This window comes from Gracilinanus agilis, chromosome 3 (genome assembly GCF_016433145.1).
Source record: "Gracilinanus agilis isolate LMUSP501 chromosome 3, AgileGrace, whole genome shotgun sequence".
NCBI classification, from domain to species: Eukaryota; Metazoa; Chordata; class Mammalia; order Didelphimorphia; family Didelphidae; genus Gracilinanus; species Gracilinanus agilis.
In genome coordinates this window covers 486889559-486915083 of record NC_058132.1, presented here as the reverse complement: position 1 = coordinate 486915083, position 25525 = coordinate 486889559, and the positions used below count along the sequence as shown (strand labels likewise).

General features: G+C 37.5%; 1 protein-coding gene across 1 annotated transcript in view; it reads left to right on the top strand.

The window, feature by feature from the left end:
• Positions 1-25525, top strand: part of VWA3B (von Willebrand factor A domain containing 3B) — a 253855-nt gene that overhangs the window by 45919 nt on the left and 182411 nt on the right. The window contains exon 8 of the mRNA XM_044669294.1: positions 22296-22421. Within this exon, the coding sequence (XP_044525229.1) occupies positions 22296-22421 (126 nt within the window). The remainder of the gene's footprint in view (positions 1-22295; positions 22422-25525) is intronic.

Sequence of the window (25525 nt, the reverse complement as noted above, 5' to 3'; positions counted from 1 at the left end):
AAGAGAGGGAGGAAAAAAGGGAGGGAGGAAGGAAAGAGGAAGGAAAAGATAAAAGAGAAGGAGGAAGGAAGGAAAGAGGGAAAGAGGACAAAAGAAGGAAGGAAAGAAAGAGGAAGGAAAAGAAAGGGTGGGACAAAGGAAAAGACATAAGGGAAGGAGGAAGTAAGGAAAAGGAGTAAAGAAAAGGAGGGAGAAAAGAAAGGAGGAAAAGAGAAAAAAGAAAGGGAATGTGGAAGGGAGAGGGAGAGAGGAGAAAGGAAAGAAGGAAAGGAGGGAGGAAGGAAGAAAAAAAGGAAGGGAGGGAGGAAGGAAAGGAGGGAAATAGGAAGTAAGGAAAGGAAAGAGAAAGGAAGGAAAAAAGGATTTATTAGATACTCATGTGCTAGGCACTGGGCTGAATTCTTCACAAATATTATCTTGATTCAGGAAAACCCAAGTTTGAATCCTGCCTCAAACACTTGTTAATTGTGTGACCCTGGGCAAGTCAATTGACCTCTCTCAGCTCCAGTTCTCTTAGCTGTAAAAAGGGGATAATAATAGCACCTACTATTATATATAGAGTTGTTGTGAGGGTCAAATGAGTAGAGATATAAGACACTATGTAAAAGTTATCAATTAGTGTATTGGAAGGCAGTATTTTTTTTTCATTCCTCTTATTGGTCTAAAGGAGTTTAAAAGGCTATTTTGTCTTTAATATTGTTTCAATGTCTCACAGGATCTAAGAGTATCATATTTGCTTTAGTCAATGAAAGCTATAGAAACCAATAGAAGTCAATGGAAATATAGAAACATAGAAACCATATTCTTTGTCAGAGTATTAGGAAAATGAATGACTTCAGGCTTGGTTTTTTTAAGTAGGAAGAAAAGAGGAAGGTCATTTAGTTTTGCTCAGTTGAAGGTATGCCTAGAATCCTACCTTTAAAGTGAAAATCACAATACACTTTGGTGCTAGAATGCTTAGTTATTTAAAATCCAGAAGCAGCTAGGTAGCTCAGTAGATATAGTGAGAGGTTTGTGGTCAGTGGGATTTGGGTTCAAAGCTGTCTGATCCTGGGCAAGTCACTATTTGCCTAGCCCTTGCCCTTTGGTCTTGAGTCATTATTAGGACAGAAAGTAAGGGTTAAAAAAAAATAAAGTTCAGCAATCCATATTATTATTTACTTCTGAGTCAAAGGACCAAATAGTGACAGTCCTAGAGCTTATAGAATGCCAGTGATCTCGTCTTGTCAGTGTCTTCCCCCTTCTACTTAGGATCCAGTTAAATTCAGCAGCGGGAGCCAGAGCAGCAATGTAGATTATTTCATAGCTTACAAGACTGAGTGACCTTAATTATCATGAAAGATTCTAATACTGTTCTGTGGAGGGCAGCCCAGTTTCTTATCATGGTTGTAGAAAGTCTAGAACTTGGTAAATAAGCACTGATTAGGAGTTTCCTGTGTGTGATGCACTGTACTGAGTAGCAGGGAAAAGAAAGAATAAGCAAATTTTTTGTTGGCTTTTTTAATGTTAACTACATATTTGGGGAAACCAAACTCAGGAGGAGACTAGATAATAATAAGCACCAAAGAAGTTGCTGGCCCAATGTATATGGGGTTCTAAATAATAATGATAATGATGGCAATCGCTCTTATTCATATCACACTTTAAGATTTGATTTACATATTATCTGATTTGATCCTTCCAATAGCTCTGAGATGTAGGTGCCATTATCATCTCCGTTTTACAGATGAGGAAACTGAGGGTTAGAGGGGTTAAGTGACTTGCCCAGGGTCATATAGCTGGAAAATGTCAGAAGGAGGATTTGAGCTTAGGTATTACTGACTTGACTATATCCATTATTCCACCCAAATGCCTCACAGATAAACCTGAGGGCTCACCATAGATTCTCTTTTCTACCCTTGCCTCAGCTAAGGGGGTGAGGGGTCTGATTACCTGAAATTTTTTCAAGAATAACTGGGAGGACAGCTAGGTGACTGCAAAAGGGAATTCTTGGTTCTCTTTGAGTTCACATTTGTGAAAAGGGAATCCTTTATTCTCTTTGCCTAGTTGGAGTTAACATTTTGGTTAACAATAACTTTGAATCAACACAAGATTGAACTAGGTAGAGGAGCTCACAAACCACTTAGTGAATTCACACCCTACCTAGTGCTAGGTGAGAAGCCAGCAAGATACTTGAAGAGCTCCACCCTTTTTTCTAACTCAGTCAAAAGAGTTCACCCCCTCAGAAACTGTGAACCTTTCAATGAGTATTCACCCCTCCAGAAGGTATAAACTGTTTTCCACCACTGCCTCCTGGGCAGTGCTAGACTATTTGGAAGCTGTGATTTGCCCCTGTCAGGAGGGGAGGAGACAAGAAGCCACTATAAAAGGCCCTGAATTTCTGAGGCTTGGAGTTCGACTCCAAGAAAGAAGTCAGCTTCAAGAAGAAGGCCAGCTCAAAGAAGAAAGTCAGCCTGAGGAGTTACCTTGAGCTCAAGTCATTGTCTTGATGGGCTTCTTGGAGAGAACTTGGGTGAATGGATAGGTGGCTTTCCTTTCCTGTCTTCTGGAGAGTTAATTCCGGTTGAAGGTTAACAAGTCCTGGCTGAGCCAAGCACTGGAACAATATTTTAGTTAGATAGGTTAATGTCTTCTCTACCCTTTTGTATTCCTCTGTTTTCACTCTTTCCACCTCTTTTGTAAATAAAAGATATATAATTTTCATATATTTAGCCAAACCATTAATTTTAACACTTACATGGCTCAATGGAAAGAGAGCCAGACCTAGAGGTCTTGGGGTTCAAATCTGGCCTCTGACACTTCCTAGCTATGTGACCCTGGGCAAATCACTTAACCCCAATTGCCTAGCCCTTAGTGGTCTTCTGCCTTGGAATTGATATTGATTATAAGATGGAAGGTAGGGATTAAAGGGAGATTGGGTGGGAAAGTAGAGGCAGAAGGTGATGAAGAGTCAAACAACTCAAGGAGTGAGCAAAGAAGCAATGGGATCTATAGTTAAGGTTAAAAGATTATCCTGGGGAAGCAAGGAGGGGCTGCATTTCATTTTTTATTTTACAAATTAACTAATATTCAATTTTCTGTGAGTAAAAGCATGTTTTTATTGCTTATAAAAGCTAGCCAATCATTCAGCTGCCTCTAAGTCAGTCATTGTTGCTGCTACTGTCTGTTACTTTCCAAAGAAATAACCATCTCTAAGAGGGTAAGGACTCATGAAGAGAGGAATGGAGTCATGAGAATGGGGTTAGGAGGTTTCCTAGTTTTGAACTGTACTTTGTAGCAGATGATGGATAGAGACTGGTAGAGAAACAGGGGCAGGGGTGGCAGGACAGCATTCTAAGTGGAGAGAGGAGTTAAGGATGATGTAAAGATGGGAATTAAGAAAGCTGCCCATTATGAAAAAAGCAGAAATCAAAGATCCATACTAATCAAGAGGCTTGAGTCAGAGGGTATAGCATAGTGGCAAGAGCTTGTACTTTTGGAATCTGCAGACATCTTCAGTCTGGTCTCAGCCATTAATGACCTTGTGCCCTTGGATGACTTACTTTACCTTTTTGAGTTCACCCCTAAAAACGAGACTGGGCTCAATGACCTCTGAGGCCTGTTCAACTCTGATTCTAAGGAACTTGAAATAGAAGTATGGGGTAGTTATTGGTTGGAGGATTGTTGGTAGGCAGAGACATTTGGATATAACATTAGAGGTGATAGAAAGCCAATATAAATTCTTGATCAGCAAAGTGACTTTGTAAAAACAGTTGGGCCAGGCTATTTCAGTGTCAGTATAGGATGAACTGGAATTAGAAGTGGGTTCTAGAGTTCCAGATCTTAATGGAGGATGAGTTACAATAAATCCTATCTTTTTAGCTTCAGTTACTAAGAGTTTCATTTTCTGACCTTGCCTCTAGGGTTTTTGTTTGTTTGTTTGTTTGTTTTCAGAGGTGGGAATAATATCCCACTAAGAAATCATCAAGTCCAGCTAAGACTGGCCCAAGGATTAGGTCATGGCTGGCTACAACAGAGTATGGAAAAAGAACTGCAAGCTGTCAAAGTTGGAAGAGCTTTCCGGTAATGCTGAAGATCCCAGGTTATGGCACCAAATGCGAACATTTTAAAGGAGACAATTCACAGCTTCTTTCATTTTTTATTTAAAATAACCTTTAGATGTGGCTCAAGTGAAATATACATGTATCATTACTTTAACAAAATTCCAGATTCTTCAAATGGTGAGACAAGTATGAACGTTTGTTTTAGATTCATAGATAATTTATTTCAATAGCTTAGGACCAAGTACAATTTCACATTTATCCCTTGTACCTTCACCTTGGGGATTTGAAACAGTCCCAGGCCAGGAAATGTTAAATTTCAATTTGACAACCAAGTATTTTAACATATAATTTAACATGAGGCATTGGGAGTGTTTTATTGAAATAAGAACTGCTGATTTAATCACTTCCATCTCTTTATGCTTGCAATATACGCACCTTTTCACCTCATCCAAATGATCATTTTAAGTTCTCAGAACACTTTAATGCCCCATAACTTATTATGCTCTTTGGTCTTCTTGAAAAAGGAGGTCAATGCTATCACTTTCAAAATATTGACTATTCACCTAAAATTTGCAATCAGTGAATCCCCATGAAGTTGCCTATTTTACATTCTTACTAATTCAGGGTGAACCTATCTTTCCTATCAACACTATTTCATTAATTCAAAATAAATTTTTCTTCTCATTAAATTAACATCACAGAAAAAGGACACATCAGCTATTAAGCTCTAAATTATCTTCCCATGTCAACTAATGCTCATACATTTACATATTGTTTTAATCAGTGTATACATAGTTTTTCATGGGCTATACATACATATAATATTTATCATCCTATTTGTCAACATATTCTAACTCCGTACTATTTTCTTATACCCCCCACTCAGAGCATTCCCTTTCAGAATCCTTTGCTAAATCATCATCTTCCTCCTGTCCAGTCTAAAGGTTCTGATGTGAATCCATTCCTCTCTTTAAACTCTCTCCCTTGATGAACTATTAGCTCCCATACAGATGGACTCTCAACTTTACCTCTCTAACTCTAATCTTTCCTCTAAATTCCAATCCTGCATTACCAAAGTAAATCTTCTGGGCATTTTTCCCTGACTATGATCTAGGTCCAAATGAAACTCATATTTCTCCCCAAATCCAACCCTATTCCAAAGGTTCCTATTTCTAATGAAAACACCACCACTCTTCTTTTGGGATCATCTTTGATTCTTACCATTTTTTCCTAATCTTCATATCTAATCAGTTACCAAATCTTATCGGTTCTACCTCCATGATGTCTTCCATCAGTTTCCCTCTCTTTCTTCTGTTGCTGCTGTTCAGTTGTTTTCAGTTGTGTCTGACTCTTCTTGAACCCATTTGTGGTTTAACCATTTCTTGGAGTGGTTTACCATTTCCTTCTCCAGTTCATATTATAGATGAAGAAACTGAAGTGAATGAGGTTAAAGTGACTTGTCTGGAGTCACAGAGCTATTAAGTGTCTCAGGTTGGATTTGGACTAAGGTCTTCCTGACTCCAGGCTGATGTTCTATCCACTGTACCACCTAGCTGCTCTAATATGTATGTGTTAAATGTGTCATAAATCTTGAAGAGTTACACCAATGCCAGCTATTGTTACTGTGTCCTCCATTAGAATGTAAGCTCTTTGAGGACAAGAATTATTACATCCCTAGTTTTCAACCTAGTTCCTGGTACATAGTAAACACTTTCATTGTTGTTTGTTTGTATCTGACTCTTTTTGACTCCACTAGGGCTTTAGAAGGTAGGAAGGAGCAGGACAGTAACAAGATTTAAATGTCAAACAGAAGAAAATATTTTTGATCCTGGGTTAAATAGGAAGCCAGCCATTGGAAAGTTGGTTTTGTTTTGTTTTGTTTTGTTGGGGCAGTGGAGGGGGAAGGAGAAAGGATGACCTGATCAGGGCCACACAGCTAGCAAGGCTGGATTTGAACTCAGAAAAATGAATCTTTTAGATTCCAAGCTCAATACTCTATCTACTGTCCCACCCAGCTGCCCCTAAGTAAAACACTTAGTAAAATGCTTATTGATTATTTCATTAGCACTCTTAACCCTTTACACACTTGATTTTCTTCTTTTCTTTTCATTTTATATAACTAATTTTTAAAAATCCCCTACCTTCTGTTTTTGAATTGGTTCTAAGGCAGAAAAGCAGGAAGAGTTAGGCATTGGGGCTTAAATGACTTGCCCAGGGTCACATAGCTAGGAAGTGTCTGAGGCCACATTTGAACCCTGGACCTCCCATCTTTTGGTCTAGTTCTATGTCTACCGAGCCCTCTAGCTGCCCCTATATGAGTGATTTTTAGAACTCATGACAGCTGATAAACAAATCTATGCTTCTCCTCTTCCCCACACTGTACAATGAGGGGATCCTACTGGATTAAGTCTATATTTCTTTGTAGTTTCTCACTCAGGCTTTCCAAAGAGTGGGAAAATGGCAAAGTGCATGGCATCAAGTGCACTTGAAGGTGTGAGAAGATGCAAGGATCTCTAAATCCCCTTTTCCCTGCCACTATATCTGAGATATATCAAAGGCAACAGCCCCTGACAGCTGTCTCCCTTCTCCCCCTGCCCTTGGAATGATACTGTTTCAAATATAGTGGAGGGGAACATTGCTTAGTTGGGACCTGATATTTTAAAAGGACATAATTTATTGCTTCAGGGCATGTCAGTGTGAATGACTGGAGAAGATGCAAGGGTATATTCAAATGCCATGTCCTTGAATCTTCTTTGCTCCAGAAAGCGTCAAACGTTAAAGACTTACCAGCTAGAAATAGATATGTACATATTTATGCATAATGATGTATGTAATATAAAATATTTATTATATGTAATTATGTATATTACATATAAATACATTTATTTTACATATGTGACTAAGTATATTATTAGAAACATATATTTATTTTCTACATAATTATGTATATTGTATATAATTTATATTATATATATGTAAATATTTAGGGCTGATAATTATTTTATATGTATACACATAGCCACATATTCATATACACACACACAACTGTCCCAAGATCAAGTTAAGAGGTGGACTTCAATGTTCCTATCTCTCCTTTTCTCCAAGCTTAGGCACTTACTCTTTGGAGAAGAAAACATCTCCTGAGAAAATTTCAGTAACTTTGAGTTCTTATGCTCATTTTCCTTCCTCTACAAAATTCTTTATGAGAATAGTCTACATACATATCAAATAGGGTTAAGTGACTTGCCCAGGGACACACAAGTATTAAGTGTCCGTGGTCACATTTGAACTCAGGAGAATGAGTCTTCCTGACTTTCAGGACTGGCACTCTATCCATTGCATTGAGGAGAATCAGCACCTCTGGTGTGAGGATCAGTGTTCTGTGCACTATGGCACCACCTAGCTGTGCAGGGAGGACCAGCACCTCTGGTGGGAGGATTTGAGGAGCCCTTTCCTTGGCTCTTTATCCATCTTGGGTGTCCACCTTTCATCCAACTCCTACCTGTGGCCCCAATAAGCTGTAGCATGTGAAGTGGCCACACAATGGTAGAATGTATCAACAGATAGATTAAACCAACTTGAGGGCAGCTGGTAGATCTCAAAGCCATTAGCTAGTTAAGGGGATATACTCCAAGCATATGAAGACTTTCCCAAGCATAATGGATGAGAACAATTTGTGTCAATGCCCATGAAGGGAGCTGAACCAGATCCTATGGAGACCCTAGAGCTTGATAAGGCATTTGAGAAGCCAAGGTCATCCACTGCATCCTGAGCCATTGCTAGTCTTCCTGACTTTTGTATTACCTCTGGATTTGGATGACTGGAAGAGAGTGAAACAGATGACTTTGTCTAACTCTGCCTCACTTAAATCCCATTCGAGAGCAAGTTACAACATTACCTCATGATGTCACTGGTCCATTTCAAAATGAAAGATGAACAACACCACATATGCATATCAAGTATCAAAATATACAATCTTCTAGAATTTAAAGCTCTTCACAACCTTCCTCCTTCCTATATTTCCAGTCCTCTACCTGACTTCTCTCTAGACCCATGGTGGTGAACCTATGACACACGTGCCAGAGGGGGCACTCAGAGTCTTCTCTGTGGGCACATGTGCCATCATCCTAACACAGAATTCAGCAGTTTGTTACTTGAAAGCCAGATGGACATGGGGCCAGGCTGCTCCCCTCCCCATTGCCTGAGGACATTTTACACATCAGCTGACTCTCTGAAAGGTTCACCATCACTGCTACTAGACCATACTAGACTACTAATCATTTTTTGAATGTAAGATTCCACCTTCAAACACCATGGGTTTGGTTAAATGGCCACATATTTGTTAAACCTTGTGCCTGGAATACTCTCTTTTCTCACCTCTACCTTGAAAAATTTCCTTGGCTTTTTTAAAGTCTCAACTCAAATCCTATGTAGGAGGCTTTTCCTGGTCCTTCAAGGTGATGTTATCTTCCCTCTAATAGTGACTCTTAGCTATTCTACATATATCTTGTGTGTTCCTGATTATTTACAAATTGTTTCTTTTGGGAAAAAAATTTTATAACAAATTTTATATTTCTCTGATAAAGGTTTCAGTTCTCAAAGAACGAAGTCAAATTTATAAGAATTAAGTCATTCCCCAATTGATAGTCAAAAGATATGAATAGGCACTGATTTTCAGATGAAGAAATGAAAGCTATCAATAATATGAAAAGATGTTCTAAATCCCTCTTGTTTATTTAAATGCAAGTTAAAACAACTCTGAGTTACCACCTCACATCTCTTAGATTGGTGAATATGAGAGTAAAGGAAAATGATAAATGTTGGAGGGAATATGGCAAAATTGTATCACTAATGCACTACTGGTAGAGTTGTGAACTGGTTCAACTATTCTGGATAGCAATTTGGAATTGTCCCCAAAAGGCTTTAAAAGAATGCATGTCCTTTGATCCAGTAATACCACTATTATGTCTATCTCTCAAAGAGATTTAAAAAAATGGGGAAAAAACCTACTTGTACAAACATATTTATAGTTGCTTTTTTGTGGTGGCAAAGAATTGGAAACTAAAGGGATATCCTTTAATTGGGGAATGGCTGAACAAACTGGTATATGATGGTGATGGAATACTATTGTGCTGTCAGGAATGATGAACAGGATGATTTCAGAAAGAGCTGGAAAGACCTGCGTGAACTGATGCAGAGTGAAATAAACAGAACCAGGAGAACATTATACACAGTAATTGCAATATTGTGGAATGATCAAATGTGATAAGACTAATAGCAATGCAGTGATCCAGGACAATTATTTTTTTTTCATTTTTTATTGTCATGCAAAACACACTTCCATATTGGCCATTGTTATAAGAGCAAAGTCATAATTAACCAAAACTCCAAAATAAAACCAAAAATAATACTGATGTGAAAGAAGAAGCTAACAGTTCTTCCTCTGGAAGTGGAGAGCATTCCCCATCATCAGTCTTTTAGGATTGTTACAGATCATTGCATTGCTGAGAGTAGCCAAGTTTTCACAGACAATCATTGTCAAATACTGCTGTTTTTGTGTATAATGTTCTCTTTTCTTTGTTCTGCTTATTTTGCTCTGCATCAGTTCTCAGCAGATCTTTCCAGCTTTTTCTGAAATCATCTTGTTTATCATTTCTTATAAGACAATAGTATTTCATCACCAACATGTACCATAAATTGTTCAGCCATTCCTAAACTGATGGACATCTCCATAATTTCCTATTCTTTGCTACCACAAAAAGAGCAGCTATAAATATTTTTGTACAAGGAGGTCCTTTCTCTTTTTTTATTATTGCTTTGAGATATAGACTCAGTAGTGGTATTACAGGATCAAAGGGTATGCACAATTTTAAAGCCCTTTGGGTATGGTTCCAAATTGCCCTCCAGAATGGGGATCCAGGACAATTCTGAGGATTTAGAACAAAGAATGCTCTCTACCTCCAGAGAAAGAATTGTTGAGAGTAGAAATGCAGATGAAAACATATGACTGATCACTTGTTTATTTGGGTATATGCCTTGGGGTTTTGGTTCTATAAGATTATTCACTTACAAAATATGAAAACATATTTTGCATGATAATATAAATACAACCTGGATGGAACTGCTTGTCAATTTTGGAAGGAGGGAAAGAGGGAGGAAGACAATATAGATCATATAAGTTCAGGAAATTTATGTGGAAATTTGTTATTAAGATACAAAAAAAAATGTTTCTTGCATTGGAGTGTAAACTCTTTGAAGCCGGGAATTGTTTTTACTTTTCTTTGCCTCCTCAGTACTTAGCAAAGTACCTAGCACATCTATGTGCTTAATAAATGCTTTTTTGCTTGATCAATAGGTTAGGAAAAGGTATGAAAATAGAATAGCCAGTCTTTTGCAAATATTATCCTTTGTATTTATTGTTCAGTTGCATCTAACTCTTTGTGACCCTATTTGGGGTTTTCTTGGCAAATATGCTAGTGTGAGTTGCCATTTCCTTCTCCAGTTCATTTTTCAGATGAGAAAAGTAAGGTGAACTGGATTAAGTGACAGGTCTAGGGTCACAGGGCTAAGATGGAGCTTCCTGATTCCAAGCTCAATCCTCTGTGCCACCTAGCTCCTCTTGCCTCCCCCAGGCAGACCATGCATGAATAATCACTTATTTCACGGAATGGGAAAGGTATGGAAAATACAAGTTCTCACTCTATTTGCTGATTTCAAACAAAAGGGTTTGTTTTTTTTTTTTGGTAGTAAAACATTGCTTCAAAGACTCTTCTCTAAGAAGGTATCTCCCATGCACGGGTTAACATTATATAAGATTCTTTGTAAGATGTAGTCACAGAGAAAGCTTCAGTGACCCTCTAATTGTTCATGTAATGCCTCCTTTGGTTTGCTCCCTCAACTTGTACTTATAGGCTGGGTCTCTATTGTTGTTGTTGCTGCTGCTGCTGCTGCTGCTGCTGCTGCTACTACTACTACCACCACTAACTACTACCACTACTTAATACTACCATTCTACTACTACTTCTTTTACTATTACTATCAGTACTGCTACTACTACTACTACCTACTACCACTACTTCTACTTACTAATTCTATACTACTACTACTTCTATTACTAGTGCTATTAGTACTACTACTACCACTACTATTATTATCACTACTTACAACCAGTACTAGTACTATCACTACCACTACCACTATTTACTACCACTACTATACTACTACTACTACTAGTACCACTACTACTACCAAATACTACTACTACTACTATACTACCATTATTACTACTACTATAGTGTTGTAGTACCACCATTCATGCTACTACTCATACTATCCTTGCCATCATCACTCTTGAGCCCCTATTAGTGTCCTTCCTATAATAAGAAGCTGATAAAATATTAGTTCCTATCAATAGGCATTTAACTATATGACATAATAAAAACAGTTGCTACGGGATCTTCCCCACATTATCATGGTGTAGTATTCTCCTGCAAATATATGGAAGCAACTATGGAGAGTAGGTACACATGTAGAGTACAGATAATGGGGCCCACATATAGGAAATACACTGGATATGGCTACTCACAACTATGATATTGCAGGGTTTAGAAAAGCAAGTCCTCTCTGTAGAAAAACTCTTGATTTCTAGAGTGAGCTCTCCCATGAGTCTAAAGCTGAATATTTTCTGCGCTGCTAGGATTCATATTTTTCTTTTTAAACCCTTACCTTCCATCTTAGAATCAACACCGTATATTAGTTTCAAGGCAGAAGAGCAGTAAGGGCTAGGCAAAAGGGTAGTTAAATGACTTGCATAGAGTCACACAGCTAAGAAGTGTCTGAATTCAAATTTGAACCCAGGACTTCCTATCTCTAGTCTTGCCCCTTAATCCATTGAGTGACCTATCTGCCCCCTTCTTGAAGTTGCTTTTGGTCTCAGGTACCTGCCTCTCTGTATTTGTGTCTGTCTGGAGTATACTCCCTGCTCCATGCCAGATGTAATGTCTCCTGCTGGTTGACTAGCTCTACTTCAGAATGATATATTGCTCTCACCAGAAACAGGTCATCACACTTATCAAAGGACTGTAGAGTGTTAACATTAGTATTTCTTTTCTCTTACATTCATATCAGGGAGGCAACTAAGGAGTTTAGTGACTGGAGCAGGGGTCGGCAACCTTTCTGGCCGTGAGAGCCATAAACGCCACATTTTTTAAAATGTAATTTCGAGAGCCGTACAGTGCTCACAGTGCCACTCCTGTAACAGTGCCTGAAAAAAAATTGACTTTATGGTTCCTGCAGAAAGAGCCATACGTTGCTGACCCCTGGACTAGAGTGTTAGCCTTAGAGATAGTTCAAATCTTGCCTTTGGCTGTACTAATTGTGTGACCCTTTTGAGTCATTTGACCTCTATGTCTCCACATCTGTAAAATGAAGACAGTATCAGAATCTACCTCATTGGGTTGTTATGAAGCTTTAATGAAATAATATATGTAAAGTCCTTTGTCAAATTTAAAGAGCAATATAAATGTTAGCTATTTTGTGATCATTAGTTCTATGTCCAGCAAAGGTGCTTGCCACTGTTAGGGAAGATGTTCAATGCAAAGTCCAAATAAGAAAAAGGGTCCTCCAAATGTCCCTCTTTGTAGATGACTATGTGCTTATTACATCAACATTTTTGGACCCTCTTGGCTCTAGATGAGACCTGTCATCACCCATAAAAGTCTGGCATAATTATCCACACAGGAAAAGAAAAATCAGCAAAGAACGTTTTTTGTCTAGATTATGATGTATGGTCAGATGAATAGAACTTGTTCATCAGTCTGCATAGTTTGTACAAAAATGGAGAGACAGTGCACTGAGTCCAGGATTTAAGAGAAGGAAGAAAGAAGAAGATGAGGCTGTATAGTAATTGGGAAATTGACCAGTGGCTCCCACTGATTGCTCCCTAAAAAAAGGCTCATATTTTTCAAATCAATTCTTCTGGTGAATAAAGACAATATGAAGTAGTAAAAAGAGGCATCTGGAGAGTCAACAAGACTTCATTCAGACATATACAAAGCTCTTGACTAATGGCAAGTCACTTATCCTCTCACCGTCTCAGGCACCTGCATGAAACTAATAAATTACAGATGAGCTACTGATTTGTGCCAGTTGAGGAATTCCCACACCATGAGTTTCTTACACTGATGAAATGATGGGCCCAGACTGCTCCCCGCTTCTTCTCCCTAAAAAAAAATAGTTCTATAATGTTCTGTGACTTTGAGCCATGGGGTCACCACAGATTTGAAAGAGTTAAAATTATATTTCATTCAAAGGACAATAGAGGCATGGAGAGAATCAGTAGGTTACAACCTATAATGATTGAAGAATGATGTAGCAGTAATGGCATTAAGTAGACCATAGGAGAAATGTGTGGCAGAGAAAGGGACTGGGATGGTCTTGTAGTAAGAGGGAAGGACAACTTTTGGACAGTTTGAGTGTTTTGCTGGGACCCAAAGCAATTTCCAGATCTAGAAGAAGATTCCCCAGTTTGTTGAGTAGATTCCAGCTTACAGTTTAATTGGAGGAATAGAATAATAACAATAATGATGAGAATGCCTAGCAATTATATATAGGACTTTAAGTATTTGAAAAGTACTTTGTAAACATCTCATTTCATCCTCAAAACAACAGTGGGAAGTAGATGCTATTATTACCCCCATTTTAGAGATGAGAAAATGGAGGCAAACAAAAGCTAAGTGACCTATTCAGGGACTGCCATACATCTCCAAAATAATTGAGTTAGATTTTGACCTCAGGGCCAGAATTATATCCATCGCATCACTCAATGCATTAACAGGAGAGGGAAAAAATATATATGTATATTCATACATACATATATATATAAATTTCTAATTAGGTTTTAAATTGTATTTTAATAATAAAAATGATAAATTACAACATAAATTTTATATGTATAAAAGGACAAATTATAATATGAATTATATATATATATATGGATAAATTAAAATGTAAATTAAGATACGATATATAACAAAGGTGTGACACTGTTGTCAGTGTCTTAGTTGTCTGTGACTTAGACCCATGAGGAATGTCTTCATGGAGTGGATAAAGAAGTTTAACTGATTCAAAATAGACACCTTCTGAAAGGAAGGAGGTATAAAGACCTGAGAAACCACCATGTTGCCAGCTGGCACTTTATCTTCTTACTAAGTGAAGAGACGGTATTTAAAGTAAAAAATGCCTGAGAATATAATCTTTTTTGCAAAATATGAAGTTGATCAAAATAGCATAGAAATATCACAAAATTTTGTTAATCAGTCATGTCCAACTCTTTGTGATCTTATTTGGTGTTTTTTGTTTTTGGACAAAGATATTGGAGGAGTTTGTCATTTCTTTTTCCAGCTCATTTTATAAAGGAGGAACTAAAGCAAATATGGTTAAGTGACTTGCCCAAGATCATATAGCTAGTATCTAAAGCCAGATTTGAACTTAGGAAGATGAGACCTCCTGACTTCTAGCCCAGCACTCCATTCACTTTACTACCTAACTGCCTCATAAAATATTGGAATGCAATTGAGAGATTCTGAAAAGCAGTTTAGACTAATTAGCTAATTTAGATTAATTAAATAAAATGTTAATTCCTTTTGACTAAGCCACCCTGTTACTAGGAATATAACTCAGGGAAGGTTAAAGATAAAGGAAAAAAAGTCTGATTTACATGAAAATATAGTGGAACTTTTTGTAGTAGCTAAGAACTTGAAAACAAAATAGATGCGCATCTAATGGAAAATGGATACATGAATTATGTGACATGACTAATGGACTATTCATGCATTGATTGTAAGAAATGACAAATAAGAAAATTCAGAGAGAAGCATAGGAAAACTATGAACTGTTACAGAATAAAGTAAGCAGATCCAAGAAAACAATAAACAGAATGATCACAATACTGTAGATGGAAAGCACAATAAGAAATAAAACTGAACATCATGTAGGTATAATGTCCAAAGTCAGCCAGAAAGATGAGAAGAAGAAATATACTTTCCTTCACTATTCTGAAAAGTTGAGAGACTATGGATGAGAATGGAATATTGTAAATAATGACAAAACTGAGTTGATGTGTTGATTAGTTTTGCTGAGCTTATCCCCTGCCACCCTCCCCAGCTCTTTTTTTACACATTGATACAAGACATGGCTAACTGGGTAGATGGAAGAGAAGAAATAAAAATGATAGAACTAGTCTTATGATTTCATTCTTATGGGAAACTCATGAATGAGGTAATTCTCCAATCATATACCATAACATGTTCAGCCATTTCCCAAATGATGGGCATTCTCTCAATTTTCCAATTCTTTGTCACCACAAAAAGGGCAGTTATAAATATTTTTGTATATATACAATACCTTGTAGAGGTATTGCTGAGTCAAAGGGTTTGTGTTCCTTTTTATAGCCCTTTGGGCATAATTCCAAACCAGTCTCTAGAATGGAGGGACTAGTTCACAAATTCACCATTCCTTTAGGTCTGCACCTTCTTTGGAACTTAAGTTTTAGAGATACCTAGAATGGTCATCTACAAATATTTTTAATTGCTGATCCATAATAATTTTTTTTCTTGGTGGGGTATGCTGGCATAGAGGAGAGGAAGTCAAAAGAGGATTTTCCCAGAAGTACCTGCATAGCTACCGCTGTGGGTGTCCAAGTCAGTGTTAGGTTATAACTGATCTGAAGGGCTAGTTGGAAGCTTGCAGTTTGGTGGGAAGGTATGAAATAAGGGAATCTTGTAATGGATGTATTGGAGACAGGCCCCATAACTGGCTATCTTGGGGAGGATAGGATGACACCCATTTTACCATTCATGTGGTCACTCACACACCTCTAAGCAAGATCCATTCATGTGGTCACTCACACACCTCTAAGTAAAAACTTAAAACTTGAAAAGGCGATGAAGCCAAAAAAAAATCCTATAGATACTTTGGCTTGAGGTCTGACTGAACCAGATCATTCTGAGTACATTTGTACTTAGAAACTGGTAGGAGTACAAAAATCAGACAAGAAATAGAACAGAGATGCTATTTTTTATAGTGCTTTATTCTCATTAGCAATTGCAATGAAATCAATTTGTTTGGATTCTACTGCTTCAATACTTGGTGTGCCATGTGAGAAAGCAGTGAGGAAGTTAGGAAAGGTGACCTGACCCAAACAGATTTTATTCTGTATACATCATCCCTATTTCTGTTCATACCACTGGTGTGAGCCCTTTTCAGGATTGCTCATCCACCTTTGGTGCCCACCTCACTCGACTCTCATCTGTGGCTCCAAGAAGCTGTAGCATGTATAGTGGCCACACCTGGATGGCAGATGGGCTAAATTAGGTTCAAGATAACCAACAGACCTTGTACCTGTTGGTGAGTTAAGGAGAGGTCTACCCTAAGCATATGAAGACTTCCCCTGGTGGAAGGGGTGGATGAGAACAATTTGTTCCAAGGGCCATGAAGGTGATCAAAACAGGTACCATGGAATGCTTAGAACTTGGTCAGACATTAAAGGTGCTGAGATCATCCACTGTGTCCCAGGCTATCATCAGTCTTCTTGATTTTTGTCCTGCCACTGGACTTTGATGACTCTGGAAGAGTGAGGCCCATGACTATGACTTCATACATCTCTGCCTCACTTAAATCCAATTCACGTGTTAAGTCAGGACATCACCCTTGGGATATCATTAGTCCTCTTTAAAAATGAAGAACAACAACATTTTGTCTATACATACTTGTTGGCATTAGAATAGGAGAGGTCTTTAAGGGTTTGGCCTTTCTTTGTATCTCCAGCACTTAACCCAGTACTTAGCACATAGTAAGAATTTAATAAATTCTTTTTGACTGATATAAAAAAGAAATCTCAGCTGGAGGTAACATAATTTTGAGGCACTCACTCACAGGTTGAAAATGTTAGGGACTGTGCTTTGACTAAAAAAAAAAAATAAAAGGTGACCAAGGAAATATCAGCAACTATTGGCCCATTAGTATTTTTTTATTTCATAAAATTATTTGTACTTCAAGTATAAATTCAAACAAAACCAAATATGGGAGTAAATTTGCAAAAAAAATTGCTTACTTTAAACCATTTTTACCTTAATCAAGGAGAAAGGAAAGACCCAAATAATATTTTGCTATGTTTTATGAAATTAAAATCAAGTTAACAAATGAAGAAATAAAAACAGACTTTGTGTTCCCTTCGGCAACCATTTGTGTACTTATAAAGCTTTCTTCTCTTTCATTTTCCTTTTTATATCTCTTCTTTTTTAAAATTTGTTTGTCTCTTCTCCCTCCCTCCTTTCCTCCCTCCTTCTCTCTCTAATCCTTCCCTCCCTTCCTTCCTTCCTCCCACCTTCTCTTCCTTCCATCAAAATCAATATACATACTTCCCTGGCTCTGCTAACATAGCTTTGTAACACTTCCCATGTCTTTCCATAATTCATTTGTTCTTTATTTTGATTGTTTTTTATGTGCATCTTTGCTTTCTACATATCTATAAAATCTTTATAAGATATATATATGTATGTATATATATATATAATGCATGCTTATGCGTGTATTGAGTTTATTCTTGATAAAAACACGAGAAAGGAACAGGAAGACTTTCCCAGATCATTTTTTTACAGAAGTTATGGCCTTTCAAAGGCTGAGGCAACACTGAGGGAGCCAGTGGATAATCTTTCACATACCTGATAAATGCTTGTGAGCCGGATGGAGAGCTTGTCACTACTGCCCCCAGAGATTTATAATTCATTTCTTCTGTTGGTTTTCTTTTCATATTTACTTACAGCTTCCTCCTACTTAAGCTCTCACTCAGTGGATCTATGAGAGAAGGAAAGGCTCAGTGCATTCAAACCTTTTTTTTTTCCTAAGAGGCTAGACTGCTACTTAATACCAGAACATTTAGCAGCCAAAAGCAAATCAGCCTCATAGTCAAAGCAGTGGTAAAGAGCTGTGGGTTTAAGGATTACATCTGGCAGCAAAGTGCTTGTATTTTTAGTGTTTCAGTATAGAGCTGGGTTTATGTAAGATTTCAAACCCATGCTATTGATAGCTGCAAAGCCTTAGTGGACAGGTTTCATGTCTGAGGCTTGTCACTTCCTTCTTTACAAGTTGAATCTATTAATACTCTTTCTTTTAATTTAACCAAGCTCCAAATGGGAAGAGCATTATTACCCCTTTACTTTTGCTTCTTTTAGCTAACTGTTTGTCTATGTATGTATGTACTGCATCTGTCTCTCTACCTCTCTATTCTTTCTTCCTTTCTTAGTCTCTTTATCCCTATCTCTCACACACAAAACAATATGTACCGTTTTGTCGAGCAGTACCTAGTCATTGATATTTTCTTTACACTGGGGTCATTGGTATGACTCTCCAAGTTTCAGGGTTTTAACTTTAGGGGGACTGTGGACCATTTTACCAGGGACCAGGGTACTACTCCAGGGAAAGCTGAGAGCAGCTCAGACCACTTGGAAAATGATGTTCATTGATAGAAATTCGATAGCTACATGCTATCTGAGGACCAGTCAAGTTTCTTCTTAGCTAAATCCCTTAGTCAGTGCTCTTATCAAAATCCTGGAGCGATTGTTGTACGTAGCACAGGATAAAACCATCTTTTAGGGCAAGCATTGGAGAGTGGTCGCTCAGGGAAAATGGTTTGTAAGATAGGAACAGTGGGCAAGCTACAAGAGGGAGATAAAATGTGTAGGTTTGCTTTTATAAAGAGAAACATATTTTGCATAACGAAAGCAGTTACCTTCCAAATTAAAGAAGAAACAAATTGGAAACAATTTTTGTAAGTTAGTATATCAGCCAAAGGGATGACATCCTGAAGCTATAGAGAGCTGTTGTATGAAAATAATAGTTCACCTTCTGCAGTGGAACAGTGGTCAGTTGATAAGAACAGACAAGTTATAAAAGAGGAAATAAAAACTAAATAAAAAATGTTTATACTTGTTAATAATCAGAGCAATAGGAACTCACCTTATGATATTGCTTTCATCTATTAGAATAGGAACAATATGAAGATTTCTAAAAATCCAATGTTTGTGGTACTGTAGGGAAACAGGAGTATTACGCTTCTTTGTTAGTGGAACTATTGACTAGTCCAGTCATTTTGGAGACTGGCCTAGCAATAGGTGGAATCACAAAATTGATTATATCTTTTGAACCAATTATTTTTTGGTGAAAATTCTAATCCTCTAAAATCATAAAATGGGAAAGGAAACTATTTGTACAAACATATTCATAACTATGCTATTCATTAGCAAAAATGAATTCAACTTAGAGTCCAATAATTGAAGAATGGTTAAATGAATTATATGTTGATGTCTTGGTTCAGTCATTTCAGTCAACTCTTCATGACTCCATAAAGGCAAGTAGAGTTAAATGACTTGCTCTGAGTCATACAGCTAATAAGAGTCTGAGGCTGGATTTGAACTCAAAAAGATGAGTCTTTTTAACTTCAGGCCAGGCACTCTATCCATCGTATCATCTAGTTACCTTAGGTACTTAGAGACTTGCCCAGGGTTATAGAGCCAGTATGTGTCAGAGGAAAGTCTACCCACTAGGTCTTCCTGACTTGGAGGAAGGCACCCAACAGATTGTCCTTTGGAGATGGTGGGTTTGCTCCTCTTCTTGGAAATCTTTAAGCAGAAGCTGCATGACCACTCTCTGGCTACATTATAGTAGAAGTTTTGAAGACTCTGAAGTCCCAACTCTGAAGTTCTGTGTTTCTGTGAAAAAAAGGGAGGAAAAAAATAGGTCCAAAGGCAAAAGAACTTCTGGAGGGCCTGGAGAGAAATAAAGAATGAATACATAGAATGAGAAATTTGGTGTCGGAAGGAAACCTTATAGGCCATTGAGTGTAACCTCCTTAGTTTATAGGGAAGAAAACCAAGGCATAGAAAAGTCAAATGGCCTAACTGGGTTCACATAGCTATTACATGTTTGAGACAAGATTTGAACCATGGCCTTGCTGACTCCTTATGATATCATCTTTCCTTCTCTTTAAACCTTGAGTTTATAGGTAAGATATTGCCTCTTGTCTGTTTGTTCGGTTACTTTTAATAGTCATGAATTTTTATAATAAAAGTTAATTAAATCAGAAATGTTAAGGTGATCTTATCATTTACAATAGGGAAATACAAATAAGTTAAAAAAAAAAGAAATCCAGATAAATTACAAAAGTATTACCCCTCCTTCCATCATCAGCTCCCATAGCCAAAACTCTCTTTTCTGATATTTTCAGACTCAATATTTTGGATATTATGAATATTTCCATCTGAAAATGATTATTTTTCCCCCTTAAAAACACACCCTTGGGAGAGATTAGGTTTAGATCAACATCTCACACCCTACACCAAGATAAATTCAGAATGGGTGAATGACTTGAATATAAAGAGGGAAACTATAAATAAGTTAAGTGAACACAGAATAGTTTACTTGTCAGATCTCTGGGAAAGGAAAGATTTTAAAACCAAGCAAGAATTAGAGAAAATTACAAAATGTAAAATAAATGATTTTGATTATATCAAACTAAAAAGCTTTTGTACAAACAAAAATAATGTAGCCAAAATCAGAAGGGAAACAACAAATTGGGAAACAATCTTTATAACAAAAAACTCTGACAGGGGTATAATTACTCAAATATACAAGGAGTTAAATTAACTGCGTAAAAAATCAAGCCATTCCCCAATTGATAAATGGGCAAGAGACATGAATAGGCAATTTTCAGATAAAGCAATCAAAAGTATCAATAAGCACATGAGAAAGTGTTCTAAATCTCTAATAATTAGAGAAATGCAAATCAAAACAACTCTGAGGTATCACCTCACACCTAGCAGATTGGCTAAAATGATAGCAGGGGAGAGTAATGAATGCTGGAGGGGATGTGGCAAAACTGGAACATTAATGCATTGCTGGTGGAGTTGTGAACTGATCCAACCATTCTGGCTGGCAATTTGGAACTATGCTCAAAGGGCTATAAAAGAATGCCTGCCCTTTGATCCAACCATACCATTGTTGGGTTTGTACCCCAAAGAGATCATAGATAAACAGACTTGTAGGAAAATATTTATAGCTGCGCTTTTTGTGGTGGCAAAAAACTGGAAAATGAGGGTATGTCCTTCAATTGGAGAATGGCTGAACAAATTGTGGTATATGCTGGTGATGGAATACTATTGTGCTCAAAGGAATAATAAACTGGAGGAATTCCATGTGAACTGGAAAGACCTCCTGGAATTGATGCAGAGCAAAAGGAGCAGAGCCAGAAGAACATTGTACACAGAAACTAATACACTGTGGTAAAATAGAATGTAATGGACTTCTGTACTAGCAGCAATGCAATGACCCAGGACAATTCTGAGGGATTCATGGAAAAGAACACTACCCACATTCAGAGGAAGAACTACAGGAGTGGAAACAGAAGAAAAACAACTGCTTGAACACATGGGTTGAGGTGGACATGATTGGGGATGTAGACTGGAAACTAACACACCAATGCAATTATCAACAATCTGGAAATAGGTCTTGATCAATGACAATTGGTCTTGATCAATGTTAAAACCAGTGGAAATGCTCATCAGCCATGGAGCGGGGGAATGGAGGGGTGAAGGGGAAAGTAAGAGCATGAATTATGTAACCATGTTAACTTTTCTAAAAAATAAATATTAATAAATGTTTAAAAAAATAGACAAGGTTATTCTACTATTAAAAAAAAACACACCCTTACTTTTGTTCTTAGAATCAATACTATAAAGAGTGGAAAGGGCTAGTCCATTGGGGTTAAGTGATTTGACCAGGATCACACAGCTAGGAAGTGTTGGAGACCAAATTTGAACCCAGGACCTCCTATCTCCAGGTGTGGTTCTCAATCCACTGAACCACCTAGTTGCTTCTTTCCTTTCTTTTAATGATTATTTTTTCTTTAGTGCGATTTCGGGAGTTTAAGCTTTTGCATAGGACTAAAATTTATAGTAGAGACAATCAGAGAAATTAGGTTTAAACATGGAGAGAAATGTACTGGAACTGTGTGGAATTCAATCTATTCCATGCATTGAGGGATCCTTGTTATACAAGTATTATTAATAAAAGAACCATTAATTCAAAAGTCCTACAAATCTTTCTCTTAACAGTAAAAGGTCAGTACTGTGAACTCTACTGGTTGTCACCTCGTATTGCCTCAACTGATTGTTCAGCTCTGTGTGTTCCCCATCCTAGGAGCTGGGGTCAGAGAGGATGTATATCTGATTTGGAGAGAGCTGGAGGAAGCTCGTAATACACTGTCACAGATCCAGAAGATTATTGAAAAATCCACGAAAGCTCCACATTTAAAACCAGGCAGCGGTAGGTGCTATTTATGACTACTCTCCAATCTGACACCAACAAGCCAACCAACCAAATATATCCTGTTTGCAATCCCAGATTTCACAAGACTGAGGGAATCGGTTAAGTTGTTTGTGAACTTAATTACTTATGTGGCCATTCTTTTATTCTAGTAAAGAAAGTGCTCATCAACCCTAAAAATGGGTTTTGTTGCTACAGATTACCCCAGGTGAATTCTTCCAGATTTATGTGGGTATTTGTACTTGCACAAAGAAGCCAGTCCATGTGGGGCTCAAATGGTTGTTTTAGACTTAGATTTTTTTTTTTAATGGGATCTAGTATTCATTGCCATGATATAAAGAGAGTATTTGGGAAGTATTCACTCGCTTTTAGAACCAGCCCTATAAGGAATGTGAAATTTGCTGTGCCCTCCTACCTCTTCCTTTGGTGTAGCAATGAACCCTCACACAAATCTCTATTTTCTTTCTGCTCTTGAATCCCAATCTATTCTCCAGAAAAGAGCTGACAAATTGATTTGCACTAGGTTTTAAATGACCCAGTCTCCCCTGGGGCATAAACATTATTAATTATAATTAATCATGATCTATTACATATAAAACATAATTAAATAAATTCATTTAAAACACCATCATAAAATATTAAGTCATAGGAATATACCTCTTACTTATTTGATCTTGAGAGAGTTGAAATGGAGAGTTGGAAGATGAAATTTTTTTTTTTGGTAAAGAGATTTTATTTTTTTCAATTTACATGTAACAACAAATTTCCACATAAGTTTTCTCAAGTTATATGATCCAAATTGTCTCCCTCCCTTCTATCCCTTCCCCCTGCCAGAGCTGACAGGCAATTCAGTCTGGGTTATATATGTATTATCACACAAAACACATTGGAAAAAAGAGTTTGTATGGAGAGTTGGAAGGATTTGAATCCCAGATTTGCTACTTCCTGCCTTTGGGACCTTGGCTAAGTCTCTCTGCCTTTCCCCAAACTGGCTTCTGTTTCCTTATCTATAAAATAAAAGGAGTTATACTAACTGCCCTCTAACTCTTCAAATTCCAAGGTTATGATTCTACTCATTTCATCTAGGCAGCCTGATGGCATAGATAGAATGTTGTATTGGGAGTCAGGGAGACCTACAAGGTCAGATCCTGCCTTGCACACTTACTAGCTGTATGAACTCAGGCGAGTTATTTAATGACTATTCACCTCGCTCTCCTCATCTGTAAAATGGGAATAATAATAGCATCTACCTCACAGGGAGCTGTTGTGAGGATCAACTGAAATAATATATGAAAAAAGCTGTGCAAACCTTAAAACATAGAACATATGTTTTATAGAATATAGAAATGTTAGCTATTATTCTTCAGCAAAAGAGTTACACAGGGGCAGCTGGGTAGCTCAGTGGATTGAGAGCCAGGCCTAGAGACGGGAGGTCCTAGGTTCAAATCCGGCCTCAGACACTTCCCAGCTGTGTGACCCTGGGCAAGTCACTTGACCCCCATTGCCCTCCCTTACCACTCTTCCACCAAGGAGCCAATACGTAGAAGTTAAGGGTTAAAAAAAAAAAAAGAGACAGTTACACAGACCCTGGCTCATAAGTGCTTAATAAATGCATATTGCTTGCCTGCCAGTCTTATCTGTAAAATGAAGGGATCGAACTCAAGGATTTCTGAGATCCTTTCCTACTCTGACATTCTGGTTCATTATGACTTCTGGGCATCAGTGAGTTAGAGAATTTTGTTGTTGTTGTCGATGGATGTTTTTGTTTTGTCAGATAGAGACTCTTCTATTAAAAAAATGTGTATAAATACTTCTATCTCTTTAATAGAGATAAAGAACTATAAGAACTTTTTGCTTGCTGATTGTTCTATACCCAAGGAAATCTCCAGGAAAGGAGAAGTCACAAATTCCTTTTAGGTGGCACAATGGATAGAGTGTTGAGCATGGAGCCAGGAAAACTTGAGTTCAAATCTAGTCTCAGACTTAAAAAAACCCCAACAAAACCCTTACCTTCTATTTAAGAATCAATACCATGTATTAGTTCCAAGGCAGAAGAGGGGTAAGGGCTAGGCAATGGGGGTTAAGTGACTTGCCCAGAGTCACACAGCTAGAAAGTGTCTGATGTAAGATTTGAATCTAGGATCTCCCATCTCTGAGCCTGGCACTTTAAAAGGTCCTCCGAGCCACCCGGCTGCCTCCAAACTTCAGACTTTTATGAGCTGTGTGTCTCTGGGCAAGTCATGAAACTATGTTTGCCTTAGTTTCTTCCTCTGTAAAATGGGAATAATAATAAACATTTCTCTCCCAGGATTATTGTGAGGATCAAATGAAATAAGAATTGTCAAGCACTTAGCACAGTGTTTGGCACATATTGCATATAAATGTTAATTATTATTATCTTTATTTTATTGACATATATTAATTATGTTTTATATTTTATACATTCATTTTTTAAAAATTCAATTAATTAATTTAATATTTATGTTATATGTATTCCACCACTGGGGACATGGACCAAACCTTTCTTGCTGTCATTTAAGCCAATCCCTTTCCCTCTTTTTACTTGGAGGACACAGGCAAACAGTAAAGTTTCATAGGATTACACATTTAGGATCCTTCCAGAAGGGAAGAGGCAATTAAAGGCAGAAAGGTAGGAAATGCTCCCCAGAAGGAATGGGGTGAAGAAGGCACCATGCCAACTGACTTCTAAAAAAGAAAAAAAAATCTTTAATAGGCTAAGTTCCTCCCAATGATTCCTCCCAGAGCCCAGGTGACTTCCGTTTATGATATGGGCAGTGATGGGGAGAGGAAGAGAGGAGGGTGGATAAAGAACATTCATTCAGGCAGTGACTCAAAGTCCTGGAGATTTCTTTGATGTAATTTATTGTTGAATTCAGCTGCCTCAGTCAGGTTTAAAGACCTGAAACCTGGTTCTTTTTCTAAGTGATATCGGCAACACCCTAAAAGGCTTGAAATAGGATTTCTTATCCAGTTAATCCACTTTTTTCCTTTCACCACCGAACCTGACGTTATCTTAATTTTTTTCTTTATCTTAAAAAATGAAAGAATGGCCACATGAATAAATCATTCAGAGCCTTCCTCTG